This window comes from Littorina saxatilis, linkage group LG7, assembly GCF_037325665.1.
Source record: "Littorina saxatilis isolate snail1 linkage group LG7, US_GU_Lsax_2.0, whole genome shotgun sequence".
NCBI classification, from domain to species: Eukaryota; Metazoa; Mollusca; class Gastropoda; order Littorinimorpha; family Littorinidae; genus Littorina; species Littorina saxatilis.
Genome location: NC_090251.1, coordinates 30,698,855 through 30,716,732, shown reverse-complemented (window position 1 = coordinate 30,716,732; position 17,878 = coordinate 30,698,855). Strand labels below are relative to the sequence as shown.

Sequence of the window (17,878 nt, the reverse complement as noted above, 5' to 3'; positions counted from 1 at the left end):
GTGTTTGTACACACGTCCGACGCTTTTAAGTCTTTGTCAAATCCTCTGCAGCGAGATTCAAGGCAAATCCTCGTCTAAATAGCGACACTGATCTTCTGTGTGAAATGGAATTAGTTGGAGCTGATGTGCATGCAGTGATTATCAGCTGTGGGACACTTTTAACTCATTAAGAAACATCTCTCGAATTGTCTTATGTACAAATTTGTTATTCCTTTTTCATTACCGAGAAAGTTGTGATTACGCGGCTTTTCTTTTTTATTTTAGAAAAGCCGGCTGTTTGGTGAAATTGTTTCTGAGTGCTGCTGGTTGTAAAAAAAAGAAAGAAAAGAGAAGACATCCTTCTGAATTACAGTGGTTGATTGCATCGTGATAGACAAATAAATACACGTGAAAATTACTGACTTTCCGTTCATGATTTTTTTTCTCTCATGCATGTGTTAAAAAAAGACTTGAAATAAGCACTATTGAACAGAGTTTGTGATCCAATAAGACCAAAAAAGTTAAGGAAAGCAAGCATTAAACCGCCAGCTGGAAAAAAAAGTAGAAAGTAGTGACAAGGTTTTGTTCAAAATGGACTTGACAATCCCCAAACCAAGCGGAAACAACAGAAACAGCACCGCAGCAGGCAGTAAAAGCTTCAAGTATTCCATTGACAACATTCTCAGCCATCGTTCCGTCTCCTCGCCGCCTTCACCCTACCCAGATCCTTGCTGGCAGCTCTACCAATCTCAGCTGCAGTTTCAGTATCAAAAACAGTTCCTCATGCACCAACACTACCTCCGACAGCAAGAACAAGAACCACAGCGGCACAGCAACTTTCATTTCGCAGAGCTTCCTCCACGACCGGAGAGCGAAATAAAGGGAGAGAAGAACACTTCCAACCCGGAAGAGGGTAAAACTGATCCTAAACTGTCGTCTGGTGCAGAGCTGCTACTGAGTGTTAACGACTGTGACGAATCTTCGTCGAAGAAAGGGAGAATTGAATCGCATCAAGAGGAATCTTCAGACCGCGATGGACTGGATTTTGCGAGTGATGCTGACAGCAAGCTGTCTTGTCCTGTGGAGGAGGATCACGATCATGATGACGACGTCATCACGCCGTCAGAGGACAACGTTGACGTGAGCATCGACGTGGAAGGGACTTCTTCAGATGCTGAAACAGGTATGCTACTAGAAATGTCACTTTATTTTAACCAAATCTTTCTTGACTAAACCGGACACAAGAAAGGACAGGCTGACAAGCATAATGGCGATTGACATCGTGTGTTTCTTTCGAACAGTACTTTTATTACAGAATGAATGCCTGAAACATACTTTTTGTTTTTATCTCCCTTTTTTGCTGAAATCTTTCGCCAGGTGTCAGTTACTCAGCACAGAAAGCAGCCTGGCTTTAAATGAACTGTATACCGGAACGGTTGGCCTAGTGGTAAGGCGTCCGCCCCGTGATCGGGAGGTCGTGGGTTCGAACCCCGGCCGGGTCATACCTAAGACTTTAAAATTGGCAATCAAGTGGCTGCTCCGCCTGGCGTCTGGCATTATGGGGTTAGTGCTAGGACTGGTTGGTCCGGTGTCAGAATAATGTGACTGGGTGAGACATGAAGCCTGTGCTGCGACTTCTGTCTTGTGTGTGGCGCACGTTATATGTCAAAGCAGCACCGCCCTGATATGGCCCTTCGTGGTCGGTTAAGCAAACAAACAAAAAATTCACAAATAACCCGCTTCAAGAGTTGCTACCAAAAAGAAAGAGCGCCGAGTGTTGACTTTTAAATCCGGCTGCAATTATAAAACAATATTTGGCGTCGTGCATGCGACGACTTTTTGCAATGCATTTTTCTGTACATGCCTTTTTTTTTCACATACCATCCTTTTTGATATTATATAGATTAAAAAACACAATTTTATTGAAGTTACACTTTTAATTTTCTTATTATCATATAATATTACTTGATAACATTTTTGTCATGTTCATTCTTTTTCTAACATTCGGCCAAACGGAAAGGACCAAACAAAGAGGCATCATTATAGAACGTGTGTAAGAAGTCGGAACACCCCCCCTCCCCCTCCCCCCCCCGCCCCCCCCCCCCCCCCCCCCCCGGTGAGGGCCTAGCTAAAGCTTACACACAACGACACAAAGAAATAAAGATGAAGAAATAATCACAAGTAATTTTAAACAGCTAAAAATTCTAATTTAATATCTTATATTATTTTGCTTGTGTCATCTTCATCTGTAACTGATGCAACAATAGCGATTATGTGCTTTCTGCATTCTTAGTTTGCAAAGATGTGTAGTGTGTTATTGAATTGTTCGGGCGGGGATGTAGCTCAGTCGGTAGCGCGCTGGATTTGTATTTAGTTGGCCGCTGTCAGCGTGAGTTCGTCCCCACGTTCGGCGAGAGATTTATTTCTCAGAGTCAACTTTGTGTGCAGACTCTCCTCGGTGTCCGAACACCCCCGTGTGTACACGCAAGCGCACGAAAAAGATCCTGTAATCCAAGTCAGAGTTCGGTGGGTTATAGAAACACGAAAATACCCAGCATGCTTCCTCCGAAAACGGCGTATGGCTGCCTAAATGGCGGGGTAAAAAACGGTCATACACGTAAAATTCCACTCGTGCAAAAAACACGAGTGTACGTGGGAGTTTCAGCCCACGAACGCAGAAGAAGAAGAAGAAGAAGAAGAAGAAGAAGAAGAAGAAGAAGAAGAAGAAGAAGAAGAAGAAGAAGAAGAATTGTTCTAAAATAGACAGACAAAAGAACAAACAACCAAACAAACTCACAAGCAACTAACAATGGAAAAAAGAAAGGAAATGGAAGACAAGCAACAGAAGATACAGAATTGAAGGAATGTCTCGCACTACACTTGCTTATCACACTAAATAAATGCATTACATACCCGTCGCGATATAACCTTCGTGGTTGAAAACGACGTTAAACACCAAATAAAGAAAGAAAGAAAGCATTACATACAATATTTTTTAAAGTTCTTATTCATTAATGTGCCCGTTATTATCATCATGTTCAATCAGCATAAAATATCTGTATTAATCTTATTTCCTTTTCTTGCTGTGAATTCACTGATTAGTATCGGTAATGGTCTTGAAGTAATCATTTACTTGAATATCCATTATAGTACACACTATACGTAGTTGTTGATATTATCATTTCGTATTATACTGTTTCAAAATATTTATTCAGCAAGCCATTTATTTATTTATTCATTTATTTATTTATATATTTATTTATGTATGTATTTATTTATGTATTTATTTATTTATGTTATTTTTTTTATCTTTTATTTAATTATGTATGTATTTATGAATGTATGCGTTTATTTATTTATTTAAGTAGTCATTATCTATCTGATCATTTATTTATTAGTTTATTCATTTAGTTTGTTACGTTTTTCTCAACTTGTTGCTTGTTGATAATACTGCTTTCCAGAATCGAATAAGAAAAGCAGAAATGGCATTGTCAGTAAATCATGTCTTTACGGTATCAGTTTATATTACGTCCAGATGCATTTACTTTTATTCCAATACTTATTAAACAAAATACATTGAAGAAAATCAATTTAATTTTGTCATTATATAATCATGTTCTTGCATTGGCCGAAATTCTTGTTTTTTAATCATAACTATTATTGAAATAACAAAAACAAGTATAGTTTGCATTCAACTGAACAAACAAGTGTACAAAAAAAGAAATAGAGAGAATAAACAGAAGAACGACACAAATGTAAGGGAAAAAAATTAAAACAAACAATAAAAAACACAGTGAAAATCAACGAAAGAAAAACAATGACAAAAATGTGTTGAAGAAGAAGGGAGAGTATGATATGGAAAGAGAGTGAATAATAATAATAATAATAATAATAAATAACTTTTCTATAGCGCGAGTCCCATCAATGGGAAGAGAGAGAGAGAGAGAGAGAGAGAGAGAGAGAGAGAGAGAGAGAGAGAGAGAGCGAGAGAGAGAAAGAGAGAGAGAGAGAGAGAGAGAGAGAGAGAGAGAGAGAGAGAGAGAGAGAGAGAGAGAGAGAGAGAGAGAGACGACTCAAGGCTCAAGACTCAAAATGTTACTGTCTTTATAAAAACAAGGAAAATTGCCATGCAGTGTCAGGCGATCACAGACATAAAATACATCACATTTACTGAGAATTAAGGATTGCACTCTCTCTCTCTCTCTCTCTCTCTCTCTCTCTCTCTCTCTCTCTCTCTCTTTCTTTCACTCTCTCTCTCTTTCTTTCACCCTCTCTCTCTTTCTCTCTCTCTCACTCTCTCTCCCTCTCCCTCGGGGTCTCCCTCTCTCTCTCTGTCTCTCTCTCTCTCTGTCTCTCTCTCTCTCTCTCTCTCTCTCTCTCTCTCTCTCTCTCTCTCAATTCCTGTATCTGTTCCCCTCTCTCTCTCTGTTCGTCTCTCTGTTCCCCTCTCTCTGTCTCTCTCTCTCTCCCTTTCTCTTTTTCTCTTTCTCTCTCTCTCACTCTCTCCAAAGAGGGCAGAAGCTGAGAAATCTCAGCTTCTACCCTCTTTGCTCTCTCTCTCTCTCTCTCTCTCTCTCTCTCTCTCTCTCTCTCTCTCTCTCTCTCTCTCTCTCTCTTTCTCTCTCTCTCTCTCTCTTTCTCTCTCTCTCTCTCCTTCTCTCTCTCTCTCTCTCTCTCTCTCTCTCTCTCTCTCTCTCTCTCTCTCTCTCTCTCTCTCTCTCTCTGACGTCCACTCCAGCTCCCTTCCCTGGACAACTCAAGCTCAGGGTCCTGTTATCACAAATATTAGAGCCCTAAATCAGAGACATAACTAAATCACCCTTCCGCTCTATTACCCGTTTCCCACCCCGACCAAAAAACCGACGTCCGGTACAGGGCTGTCGAGAGGGGGCTTTAAAGTTTCAACCTCTCCGAATCTGGGGGACACTGTAAATCTTTTCCTCTCTGATTTGCTGAGGCTTTGTCGGGTCCTTAAATCTGGCCTAGGTAGCTCTCACGAGGAACGTGCAACGCTGGGTTTGTTGGTGAAAGTGATACTTGATGCTTAGTATTGAAAATATAGCGAACAGGGAGGGAAAAAAAGGAGGAGAGAAGGAAGCAGTACAAGTGGAAAATTATAATTGCCCAAATCAGATTTATTTGATTATCTTTCGAGACAAAATAAAAGAGCGACAGAAAAAAATTGAGACATGTTGAAGCAAAAATAATTGTGCCCACTTAGTCCGATTTAGGAAAACATCAAGACAAACGTGCAACAGCAAATTTGAGACAAACTTGCAACAGCGAATTTGAGACAAACTTGCAACAGCGAATTTGAGACAAACTTGCAACAGCAAATTTTAAGGCAAACTGAAAATGAGAATCAGTGTTGCGACAAACTGCGACAGCGGACTTTTGCGAAAAAGTCCTTTTCGTCGACCTTATCTCACCCGCGTTGAGTAACTGCACATAATTATGCAACTTGCAAACCCCTGTTTGCCTTAAAATTTGCTGTTGCAAGTGTGTCTCAAATTCGCTGTTACAATTTGTCTTAAAATTATTCGCTGTTGCAAGTTTGTCGCAAATTTTGCTCCAGCAGTTTGAAAATACGACAAATTAATGCCCAACCCTGTGTTTTATACTGACGTTTTTAGTTGGACTTCATGGACACGTGGCAACCGTGGCAACGATTGGCGGTGTTATCTGCCAGCGATTGATTTAACCAGCAGTTAGCGCCTACAGCAGCAGATAAACTGGGGTCTGATCCTCTTTTGATGTACGCCATCTAGTGATAACAGCCCCGCTCATTGTTGCAGGCGAAGGTGAAAGGGGATTGGGATTTCCGTGTGTAGATTACCTCGCCAGTCACTGGTCAACTGGTCAGTCTGTATGCTTCATTGGTCAACTTGGTGTTAGAGTCGTAAAGTATTGTTGAGTTTACATATAGGTGTGGCCAAATTCTTGTACTTATACATAACATTTGGAATGCTACGATTTGATGAGCTGATCGAGTCACGTGTTTTTGTAACGATTTTTGGGAAAGGGATAGGTGAGGGCAGAGGGTTTTGGGGGTTGGGGGGTTGGGGGGGGATTTTTTGTCCTTTAGTCTTCTTCTTCTCCTGCACGAAAACTAAATGTCCATGTAAGTATTTCTTCTTTCTTGATGAGTTGTAGCACTAGAAAATAGTACAACGGCCAATGTTATTTTACACGTATATTTAACTTGTAATCTTCGTCGCAAGCCTCACACATCGAGCATCAAAACAGTCCTTCGTACATCCTGCCGTATTACTTTGTCTTTCTGAACCCTCTTCAAAGCAGTCAGGGCCAGGGCTAAGTCCTATCCTGTTGACCAGTTTCAAGTTTGAACTTCTCGGAAGACCCCGAAGACTTTGAGTTGACACACCGGCATTAGACTTATCTTCCTTCTCCCTTTTCTGACGACTGCGCCCCTTTTAAAGGTACTTGCTTTCCAGTGTAAGCCATCATGTAAACCACCGTAGATCTGTCAAGGCTTTTACATGGGACATTCGAGGCCTTGAAATGGCTTTTGTCCTATGTAAATGCATTGACAACTCTATGGTGATTTACACGATGGTTTACACCGGAAGGCAAGTATCTTTATCATCGTTCCCTCTTGTCTGTGAACGCTACTTAGACTAGGCTTAACCACTTGAGGACGGATTTTTTCTGATCTCAGGTAATCTCTGTCTAAACACATAAGTCTGTCTTCCGCCATTTCAAGGCCTCGAACCGAATGCGGGGGTCACTGAAAGGTTCTGGAGTTGCATTTTTGTGCAGAATTATCGATTGTGGGTAACTCATACAGGACTGAAAGTACACTGACGCATCTGCGGTACTGGTGCGCTGAATTGAAAGACACAGATGGACAGACAGATTGGTGGACTCTGTGTGTGTGTGTGTGTGTGTGTGTGTGTGTGCGTGTGTGTGTGTGTGTGTGTGTGTGCTTGCGTGTGTGTGAGTGTGTATGTGTGTGTGTTTGTGTGTGTGTGTGTGTGTGTCCCTCTCGCTATCTCTCTTGCACACACACACACACACACACACACACACACACACACACACACACACACACACAGCATTTCGGTGACCAAGGTGACCAGAAAGGCCCGGTTGAACCACGTGAATAATAGCAGGCCCTAGCGGGGGAGGATGGGGGGGGGGGGGGGGTGGTCGGAGTCGGGGAGGGGGATGTTTTGAATATGATATTAAATTTGTTGCCGGTGCATATTCAGCTTATTTCACCTGCAACACCTAGCCGAAATGTTCATCATTCACTGTTTGTGAGACATGTGTGATTCTATTGAAAAGTTACTTTTGGGTAAGTTACAGTTTGACCTTTCTTGAAATTTCAGATAAAACACGAAACGTGACAACACCCGTGTCGTCATCTCAGCAGAAGCCATTCCCTGAAGATGATCCACACTACAGCTCTGAGAAATCATCTCACCCGTTCTCCTGTGATGACTCCACAACTTACCCTTCCCCTCCTCTTTCATCCGGAGGAGAATTCGCCTGTGATGTGAGCAGTGGTCAACTGATCACTAATGGTTCTAGTGGCGGAGTGGACGAGGAAGACAGAGAAGGGGTGGCTGCTGAGACTCCTGACCAGTCTTTGAGATCTGGTAATTGGTGGATTTCTCATATTGCGGTCGCCCTGTTCTTCTTCTTTTCTGTTTGTCTGGCAATCTGTCCGTTAGTCCGTTATTAAACTGCCTTTCTGTTGCAGCTTCCTTGTTTCTTCTTCCTTCCAGGCTTTCTTTCTTTCTTTCTTTCATCAATAAAAACGCTCCATTTCCAACTTTGCACTATCCTTTTTAGCTGAAACTGCTGAGTTTGTATCTGAGCAAAAAATATCAAGTTTCTGATTCTGAAATGTGCATATTTGTAAAAAAAAGAATAGTAAAGTTTCTGAAATTTTAGTTTATTGTGTCAGCCAAATAATGTTACATTTTTGATCGTGCCAAGCTACTGATGCCGCCAAAACTGTCAAGTTTTGTGATCCTGAAGTTTCTGTTGCAGCCAACGATCCTGCTCCTAAGAAACGGCGGTTCCGTACAACGTTCAGTGCAGAGCAGCTGAAGTGTCTGGAAGAGGTCTTCATCATCACACACTACCCTGACATCAACACCCGCGACAAACTCTCTCACAAAACGGGCCTTTCTGAGGAACGAGTCCAGGTGCGTCTGATATTACACATTTCGTTAAGTGCTGTTCACATGGCAGACTTTGAACCAACTTTCAATCAACTTTATTTGGTTTGAAGTTAAGTCGCTCAGGACCTAGTTAGCTATAGCCGGAAAACATCGTGCACGACCGGTCAATACCGAATGTGCAAGTTGGCTGAGAGTCGTTGCTTAAAACTAGTCTGATTGTTAGTGCTGTTCACATGGGCAGCGATTTTCAACCGACTTGGTTCTAAAAAAAAAGTTGTTTGGTAGTTGGTGGAAAGTTGGTTTTAGTCTGCCATGTGAATTAGTGATTTCGACTAGTTTGTGCGTGTTACAAGTTCTTATTAACGGTCCATACGCTTGCCTGATAGCAATTGATGTAATTGCTTGTATATTATGGAAACAGATCGTTTTTGAGTGTGCATAGGTAGGTATGCATTTCGTGTTATATTGAAGTCAATTGGAAGAATCTTTATTAACTCTGCGTTTTCTAACTACAAAAAGTCAGTCCTCGGGATATGTTAAGTGAAAGTGAGGCAGGTGGCTGGGGTTGTATTTTGGTGGTAGTGGTGGTGGAGGAGGGGGCAGCTTAAGAAAATACATTGATTTTAAAATGACCAGTATAATGTTACTTATTGTCTGTAAAGCAGCTTCTAGAGCCACGATGCTAACCAGTTCTGAACTGTTACCGTGTCGTACTTTCGGACGGATGGTCTCAGCAGTTACTGTGCTTTAATTCCAGATCGATGCTTTCATTACTAATCGTGCAATGCATTCGAGACAGTATAAGCTTAGCAGCCATCATTCAAAAATTGAGGAGTGCAGTTCTGCTAGCAGATGATCCTGTGCAACAACACTTTTTCAAAGAGAACGACGTATATTTGTTTCAATAGAATTCTATTTGTCAAAGCCTTCTTCAAAGACGGAGTAGAATTAATTGCTCTGCGTTAAATTCTATTTTGCCTTTTCTTGCCTTTTAGATATGGTTCCAGAACCGCCGTGCTAAGTGGAGGAAGTACGAACGCCTGGGTAACTTCGGGGGTCTGCAAGACCTTCAGGAGGTCGACTATGTCCCAGCGCCCAGGTTAACGCAGAAGATTAGTGCTGATCAGGTGTGCATCTGTTGTTATTCTTTGAATTGTGGTCAAATGCGCTTGATCACAGAACACTCGATTTGCTCGGTCGGTCGGTTGGTCGGCCAGAGATTTAGATCACTGAATGAAAAAAAACGTTTTTGAAAAATTGTCTTTCTTTGGTCTTTTTTTTTGGGGGGGGGGGAGGGGGGTATATATGTGTGTGTGTGTGTGTGTGTGTGTGTGTGTGTGTGTGTGTGTGTGTGTGTGCGTATGTGTGTTTGTGTGAGTGAGTGTGTGTGTGAGAGAGAGGATGGGGTAGTATACCAGATTTATGAAACAAAATGTTAATTTGTTAAACAATACGAAAAAAAATAATAGGCCCAATCAAAGAAAATACATTTTCTTCGTTCGTTTTGGAAGCGACAATTCAGAAATAAAGTTCTTTGCAATATTTCGTTTTGTTTATAATCAAACGTTCCCAAAACTTAACCTTTCTTGTTTTGGTTTGGTTTATTTTGAACCAACCAGACACATGTACGGACTGGGTGGCCGAGTGGTAACGCACTTGCGCTCGGAATCGAGAGGTTGCGTGTTCGACCCTGGGTCGGGCCGCTATTTTCTCCCCCCTTTCCTAACCTAGATGGTGGGTTCAAGTGCTAGTCTTTCGGATGAGACGAAAAACCGAGGTCCCTTCGTGTACACTATATTGGGGTGTGCACGTTAAAGATCCCACGATTGACAAAAGGGTCTTTCCTGGCAAAATTGTATAGGCATAGATAAAAATGTCCATCAAATACCCGTGTGACTTGGAATAAAGGCCGCGAAAGGTGAACATTCGCCTAACAGGCTTGAGGTTTGCTGGTCGATGTGAATGCGTGATATATTGTGTAAAAAATTCCATCTCACACGGCATAAAAGCGCTTTGAACTTCGGATAAGGCGCTATATAAATAAAGAGAATTATTATTATTATTATATTAATCCTCTTTGTCTTTCCCACAGAAATGCGTGCTGAAGAGGAAAGCAGACAGCGACTCCCCACCCTCCCTAACCCCCACCTCCCCCATCCGCGGACCTCTATCCTCCATGTCCCTCCCTTACTCCCTGTACACCCCCTACATGGGGATGCCCCCCTTCTTCTACTACCCGCAGCTCGTCTGCAGTCCGGGGGGTCGAGGCGATGGGGGCATTAACCCCCGAGAAGGCGGGGGTGTAGCCCCCCGGGGGGAGTCCGGGGGCCAGGGACTCAGGGGGGACGGGAGGCGATCAGACAGCATTTCGTCATTGAGGATGAAGGCGAGGGAGCACGAGGCAGCCGTGGAAATGCAGTTTATGTACAAGTGAAGTGTCCCGTTTTGTTTGGCGAGTTTTAGACCGTCAGAGTCGTGTTTTTATGGACTTCGTCGTATGTGTCTGTGTTATGGCCTGTGCACAATACTAGTGACTACATCGTTTGAAAATATTGTATAAAATTGCAGTTTTGTGTGCTGTAAGCTGTACATAGGAAAACCCAATTAGTAGTCTATTATGACTGCAAAAAGTCAGCATCGTTCTGTGATTAGTTGAAGAGAAGTTCTGAAAGTAATTCGCATACCTGTTTCATATAATGTAAAAGTTGTCCATATCAACACAATGCTATAGAAAGAGTGTTGATCGTACTCTGCCTTGAAAGAATTGATTTGTATGTGTGTGTAATGTTACATTTAGCAATGAACATTGCAAACTGTTGAGCGTGTATAAGATGTATAAAGAGCCGTGTTTTTGGAGCATGTATAGAATACGAGTGAGTCGTGGGCCGATTCAAGTTATTCCCAGACCTCCCACTTTCTCTTTCATATCTGGGAAGAGATACCGTAACGATGCAAATAGTATCTCTGGTCTGGGTTACTGAGGCTCCAAAAGTTGTTTTCTGTCATGTCTTTTTCTTCTTACAATATGAGTGAGAGCGAAAGTTATATTTCATAGTTAAGAATGTACACTTCTGTTCTTCAAAGCAGAGGGAGAAAACTGTCTCAAGTGTAAATAAACTAACTTATTCCAAACAAAGTTGTCTTTTGTGATTGTTGGTGCATTGTTGTATGTGGTCGCGTGTGCAGCAACTTGTGTGTGTGTGTGTGTGTGTGTGTGTGTGTGTGTGTGTGTGTTTGCGTGTGAGTGCTAGTGGATCAAATCAGAGGATGGTGTATTCCTCAGGAATTAGAGAGGACATTTTCGATTTGCGCGCAAACAACCTTTCAAGAGTACAAACACACACGCACACACACACACTGACACACACACACACACACACACAGAGACAACTGTCAATTGCTTCAGCAATGGACTCTGCAATAAGACGGAACATGGTATTGCTTATTGCTTTTAATCAACAGAACTTAGCTTCAACATTTTCCGCATATTATAGAATTGAATTCAGTTTTCAGGCACGATTTAACCTAGTAGGCCCTATGTCATGTCGCGTATTAAAAGTATATAGTTTAAAGCTTATATTCCATCTAAATTGTACTTATATATAAATTAGGGTACTAAATATGTCTTCATCAAAGATTTTATAAAATGTACATTTTAACCTTTTTGTAAAAGAAAAGTAAATGCTATATCTTCTACGTATTCAAGTTAGTAGCAGGCAAGCTCCCCTGATCACTTAAAACTGATGACAGGAAACAAAATATCACTCTGTACAAAAACAACCACAAAAAATAAACGTCTTAAATTCGTTTCCTTTGAGAAGATCAAAGAAAAGCTAAAAAAAAAAGCTAAGAAAAAAAGGAATGGTTGTAGAGAATATATACAAGTCGAATGAAAGAGGAGGGGGGTGGGGGGGGGGAGCAGTAAACTTGCTTTCTTTTACAGAGGACAGGTGAAAAAAGTGTGAATGGTGGTGTTTGTGGTGTTGGTTTGGTTGTAAAGGGAGATAACCTATGGCTCTCTGTACATCCCTTCCCTCCATGATTCCTCGGAGGAGGAAGACAACTCTTGCTCGAGGCAGGGTGGGTCGTGTACGGACGAAGTTGGCAACTCTTCAGCGTCATCTGAGGTGTTGCCCTCCTGTGTGCAGCTGTGCTCCTTGATCACCTCCTCTGTGTTCTTATCGGCAGAAACCTTTGCATCATCTCCTTCTGAAGCCGTGGATTTGTGATGGTCCTTCCCGGCTTCCGTCCCTTTTTGGGGAACTGGTTCTTTTCTGGACGCTCTTCTTTGAGATCTGAAGGAGTTCCGTCTGTGTTCTGGGGCCAGGGAGGGCGGCGGTATAGGCGACATAATCTCTTCTGTAGAAGACCTTGGACGCTTTTTACGCGAGGACGCCGATTTTGATGACGCTTTATCGTTCGAAGGTGACCCTGGCAACTTTTTCTGAGGTGATGAAGAATTGCCAAAAGAGTTGTTTTTACGTGAAGCGAGTCTGGAAGAATGCCCTTCAGGTGATCTTTGTCTTGAAGCATCTTTCGCAGGCAAAGAAAGCCTTGGGGGTCCTTCGTGGGACGAAAGAGGCTCTTGAGAATCTGCGTCAGGCGCAGACGTTCTACAGGTGTCATTTTGAGACGAAGTAAAATCTTCGGAGTATTCCTTGGACGGAGCCGATCTTGAGGAACTGTCAAAAGACGAGCCACTCCTTGGGGGTTCTTTCTGCACCAAATCCGGTTCGTTTAGAGATGACACCATTCCCATGGAAGCCTCGCTTTGGGAATCTCCGTCAGATCTCACGGAATGATTTCCACTCGTGTCTTTTTCAGGCGAATCCACCGTTCGCGAATCTCTGTTTGGGGATCTTGCGGAGTTATTCGCACTCGTATTAGACGAAGTCATCTTTGATGGGTCCTTCTGAGACGAGAACTGTTTTGTCGCGTCTTTCTCGGACGAAAGTTTAGCAGAACTTTCATCACTCTTCTTCTTAGAAGAACATGCATCTGACGTATAATCTCCATGAGAAGAATGTCCGGATGAATCTTTTGGTGACACAGCCATTTCAGATGTACCTTCTCGACACGGGGCATATTGGTCTTGATCTGAAGCCAACTTTGGCGTCTTTCGCTCTGCACAAGTCTCTCTGGCACTGCCTTCCTTGAAAGGAGCTGCATCAGTTGGTTTCTTTTCAGGCGAGGGTTCCCTTGGGATATCGCCCACACCAAGTAGGTCTTCCTCCCGTGACACTACTTGCTGAGCTAAAGCTTCCCCCCCTGGGGTGTCTTTGGTGGCTGAGGCTGATCTAGAGTTGCTCTGTGACGGAGCACTTTTGGGGGACAGGGCTGCTTTTGGCGAGTATTCTGACGACAAAGCCAGTGCGAAGAAATTTTCTTGTGAAGGTTTCTGGCCAGTTGTTTGCTCTGGAGAAGCATTTGAATCCACCTGTGCATTACCCACGGGGCTGGAATCAACGGTCTTGGACCCTTTTGTACTGATGACTACGACATGTTCGTCTTCCGCACGGGGCGCGGTGCTCTGCGACTCCTTGTCGTTACTTCCTTCTCTGCGTCCCGAGAAACTCTCTGAAGGTTCCGTTTTACTCTTCTTTGCTACGAGTCCAGCTTGAGCAGAGAGCTTATGTGACATTGGAGATTTAGGACTAGATACCCCCGCTGGGTAAAAAATCGATGCCACGGCTTTCATTCTCTCTTCCATTTTCTCCGTCGATTTCCGATATTTTCCCTTGGTCTGCAGTTTCACGTCTTTTCCACCAAGCTGTTCTTTTAAACGTACTTCCTTCTTTTGCCCAGGTGGCCTCGAATCTATTTCCTTTTTAAGTTTATCCGTAGTGTTGTTTTGAAGCTTTTCGTCACGTCCTGGCGTCTTGATCTCGTCTGACTGCGGCTTCATGGTGTTTTCAGTCTGTCGTTTGGGATCCTTTTCACTACATGCTTGCTTCCGAGGCGTCTTCTCCTCCTTGCAGCGTCCCTCACCGCGTGTGGCGGAGGGTAGAGGTCCTAGTGGAATCAGTTTATCCTGTAGAACGGACATGGAATAAGGGTTCTGGGCTAAGATTTCCAGCATGGACCGAGTGGCTTTCAGAGCTGCGCTTTGGTTGACGTTGGCGTTACCTCCTGTGTTAGACAGACGAAAACAAGCCCCTGTGTTAAACAGACGAATAAAGCTCCTGTGTTAGACAGACGAAAACAAGCCCCTGTGTTAAACAGACGAATAAAGCTCCTGTGTTAGACAGGCGAAAACAAGCCCCTGTGTTAAACAGACGAATAAAGCTCCTGTGTTAGACAGACGGAAACAAGCCCCAGTGTTAAACAGACGAATAAAGCTCCTGTGTTAGACAGACGGAAACAAGCCCCTGTGTTAAACGGACGAATAAAGCTCCTGTGTTCGACAGACGGAAACAAGCCCCTGTGTTAAACGGACGAATAAAGCTCCTGTGTTAGACAGACAAAAACAAGCCCCTGTGTTAAACAGACGAATAAAGCTCCTGTGTTAGACAGACGGAAACAAGCCCCTGTGTTAAACGGACGAATAAAGCTCCTATGTTCGACAGACAGAAACAAGCTCCTGTGTTAAACAGACGAATAAAGCTCCTGTGTTAGACAGACGGAAACAAGCCCCTGTGTTAAACGGACGAATAAAGCTCCTATGTTCGACAGACGGAAACAAGCCCCTGTGTTAAACAGATGAATAAAGCTCATGTGCTAGACAGACGAAAACCCGACGAAGTAAAGCTTCTGTACAAGACACAAGGTAAAAAGCTCCTATGTTAGACGTTACAAAGCTCCTTCCTGTGTTCGACAAAAAAGCTCCTGTGTTACACAGACACACAAAAATGTTTCAGACAAACATGCTTCAAAGTATTAAAGAAAACTTAAAGGCATATGTACGCGCTCCCGTGTTTACAAAGTGTAGTTTGCCCATAATCGATGTCAAACGCACCATAAGACCATATAATGACGATATGTCACCATGCGCGGACCATAATACATGCATTACAGCTTGTTCTAGCCTCTGAAAAAGTGAGGATGTCAACAAAGCCGCGGTGTTAGCTCCCTTGCATCAACGTTACATGTGTTGCCAAATCTATAAATAGGACGATCCAGATCAAAATGAAAATTAACATATCTCAACATTGAAGGGGTCCTAGACCACAATATTTTGCAGGGAACTTAATTTAGCATGTCTCCAGCTGTTGGTAAAGCAATTAGCGTGTATAGTCATCGAGTACATATGCCTTTAACAAAAGAAAGACACAGACACAGACATAAACACTCATGAGTAAACAAACAAGAGAGAGAAAAACAAGACATAAATAAACATGCACCTTTATCTCCTTCTTTGCTTTCTCCGTTGTCTTCCTCTTTGTTTTCCCCTTTGTTTTCTCCTTGGTCTTCTCCTTGGCTCCCTCCTTGGCTTGGTTGTCTGCCTTCTTCTTGGCTTGTTTTTCTGTTTTCTCCTAGGCTTTGTTTTCTGCCTTCTTCTTGGCTTGGTTTTCTGTTTTCTCCTAGGCTTTGTTTTCTGCCTTCTCCTTGGCTGTTTTTTCTTTCTTCTCGTATGCTTTGATTTTTGTCTTCTTCTTGGCTTTGTTTACTGTCTTCTCCTTGGCTTTGTTTACTGCCTTCACCTTGGCTTGTTTTTCTTCCTTCATCTTGGCTTTGTTTTCTGCCTTCTCCTAGGCTTGTTTTTCTGACTTCTCCTAGGCTTGTTTTTCTGCCTTCTCCTAGGCTTGTTTTTCTGCTTTCTCCTAGGCTTGTTTTTCTGCCTTCTCCTAGGCTTGTTTTTCTGCCTTCTCCTAGGCTTGTTTTTCTTTCTTCTCCTTTGCTTTGATTTCTGTCTTCTTGGCTTGATTTTGTGTCTTCTCCTTGGCTTTGGCTTTGTTTACTGCTTTCTCCTTGGCTTTGGCTTTGTTTACTGCTTTCTCCTTGGCTTTGGCTTTGTTTACTGCTTTCTCCTTGGCTTTGGCTCGTTTTTCTGAGTTCACCTTGGCTTTGGCTTGTTTTCCTGTGTTCACCTTGGCTTTGGCTTGTTTTCCTGTCTTGTCCTATGCTTGTTTTTCTGTCTTCACCTTGGCTTTGGCTTGTTTTTCTGCCTTGTCCTAGGCTTGTTTTTCTGTCTTCACCTTGGATTTGGCTTGTTTTTCTGCCTTCTCCTTGGCTTGTTTTTCTGTTTTCTTGGCTTGTTTTTCTGTCTTCTCCTTGGCTTTGTTTTCTGATTACTTCTCCAGTATCTACGTTGCTTTCTTTTCTGCTTAGGGTTTCCTCTTTGTTTTCATGTAGACTTTCTTTTGGGGGTTCTTCCTTTGCCTCAATGGGTTTTTCTTTTATTGCGTCAATGGGTATTTCTTTCTTTGCTTCAATGTCATCTTCTTGCGTACCACATTTGCATTCGTTCCTAGCCGGCGAATGAGAGCGACCTCTTGTGGGGAAAGGCCTGGGTTGCATTGCTTTGATCTTCCTTATATTCTCTGTCCTGCGCAGTCTCATTGCCTTGGTTTCGTGCACATGTACGTCTCCTGAAAAATACAGTAAACAGACCAATTTTTACTTTATACTGTTCGCGTAGTGCAAGGATCAGAGTTTTGTCTTATGCCTTTTGCCTTTTTTCCCGTTGTTTTATTATTACAAAAGCTAAAATATAGCCTCCAGGGCTCCTTTCCATGATAATGGTCGTGCGGTGGAATGACTATGCTCATTTATTATTCTTTGGTGTAATGTTAGTGGAATGATCATGTTTTTGTCTTATTTTCTGTGGTTTTTGTGAGGTAATGACCATGGTCTTGTTTTATGTTTTCTGCTGTTTTGGGAAGGGAATGATCATGATCGTGTGTTGTTTTCTACCATCTCTCCTTGTAGGAGAATGATCATGATCTTGTCTTGTGTTCTGTTGTTCTTGCAGGGGAATGATGGTGGTCTTGTTTTCTGTGTTCTGCCGTTTTTGTCGAATTGACGCAAGAAGAATAAAGATACCACCTTCTTCTGTGGATGATCGTTTACATATGCACAGATCCGCCCAGGCTTTTACATAGCAAACAGAATCCTTCCACCCGGACAAAATTAAATATCAATCAGCAGCCCAGCTTCTTTCTGTTGATTAAGAGTGAGATTTTGTATTTCTTAAACCAAAATCCAAAGTAATCGTGAAATTAATTTGTCCGAAAAGTATAATTCCGCGTAATCGCGTTTTCGTTAACATTTTTGCCATCATGCCATAATGTTATATAGAGCAATGTGTTATTGATTGACATGTGTGTGATTGCACGTTAAATAATGTTATGTTGTCGTAGTATTTTGATTGTACAGCGCTTTGAGCAGGGTTAAACCCTGGATACATGCGCAATATAAATATTATGAATTATCATTATTATTATCATAAATAATACGCCTACCTGCACCCGACGTGCGTGGTGACCTCGACCTCCCTATGGGGGGTAGGTAAGCAACGGGGGAGAAGCAGCGAAGGTGGTCCGTGTGGTTGACTCCTTCTGGCGAGGCGCAGGACTTGGGCACGGGCCTCGCTTGGAAAGCCGATCCTGGCTCCATGGACGGGACGCAGTGGCGGTGAGTCTCCACGAAGCGTTCATGCATGACATCCATGTCAACGTCGCCGTAGCCGGGCTCTTTGCACTGCCAAGGTTAAGGTCAAGTTATAACAACCTCAACCCCAACCAACAACAACAAGGGGAGGGGAGGGGCGGGTACGATCTGAGTACGATCACTTATACCTCTTCTAA

The 17,878-nt window shown here is 42.8% G+C and overlaps 2 protein-coding genes across 2 annotated transcripts in view; one reads left to right on the top strand and one right to left on the bottom strand.

Moving 5' to 3' along the window:
- On the top strand, positions 1-11,259 carry LOC138971154 (ALX homeobox protein 1-like). Its single transcript, XM_070343787.1, has 5 exons — positions 1-1,162; positions 7,332-7,601; positions 7,999-8,156; positions 9,128-9,259; positions 10,225-11,259. The coding sequence occupies exons 1-5, from the start codon at positions 571-573 to the stop codon at positions 10,564-10,566; spliced, it is 1,494 nt and encodes a 497-aa protein (XP_070199888.1). The 5' UTR covers positions 1-570; the 3' UTR covers positions 10,567-11,259.
- Positions 11,260-11,565: 306 nt separating this feature from the next.
- The window catches only part of LOC138971152 (dentin sialophosphoprotein-like), a gene marked incomplete at its 5' end in the record, with an annotated part of 10,908 nt that continues 4,595 nt past the window's right edge, over positions 11,566-17,878 (bottom strand). The window contains 3 exon segments of the mRNA XM_070343786.1: positions 11,566-14,261; positions 15,473-16,660; positions 17,534-17,771. Coding sequence (XP_070199887.1) covers positions 12,142-14,261; positions 15,473-16,660; positions 17,534-17,771 — 3,546 coding nt within the window.

Excerpts from the sequence above, each read along its gene's own strand:
- LOC138971154 (XM_070343787.1), top strand. The coding sequence starts at position 571 with ATGGACTTGACAATCCCCAAACCAAGCGGAAACAACAGAAACAGCACC. Across the intron at positions 1,163-7,331 it reads TTCTTCAGATGCTGAAACAG|ATAAAACACGAAACGTGACA; the intron begins GTATGCTACTAG and ends TTGAAATTTCAG. Across the intron at positions 9,260-10,224 it reads AGAAGATTAGTGCTGATCAG|AAATGCGTGCTGAAGAGGAA; the intron begins GTGTGCATCTGT and ends TCTTTCCCACAG.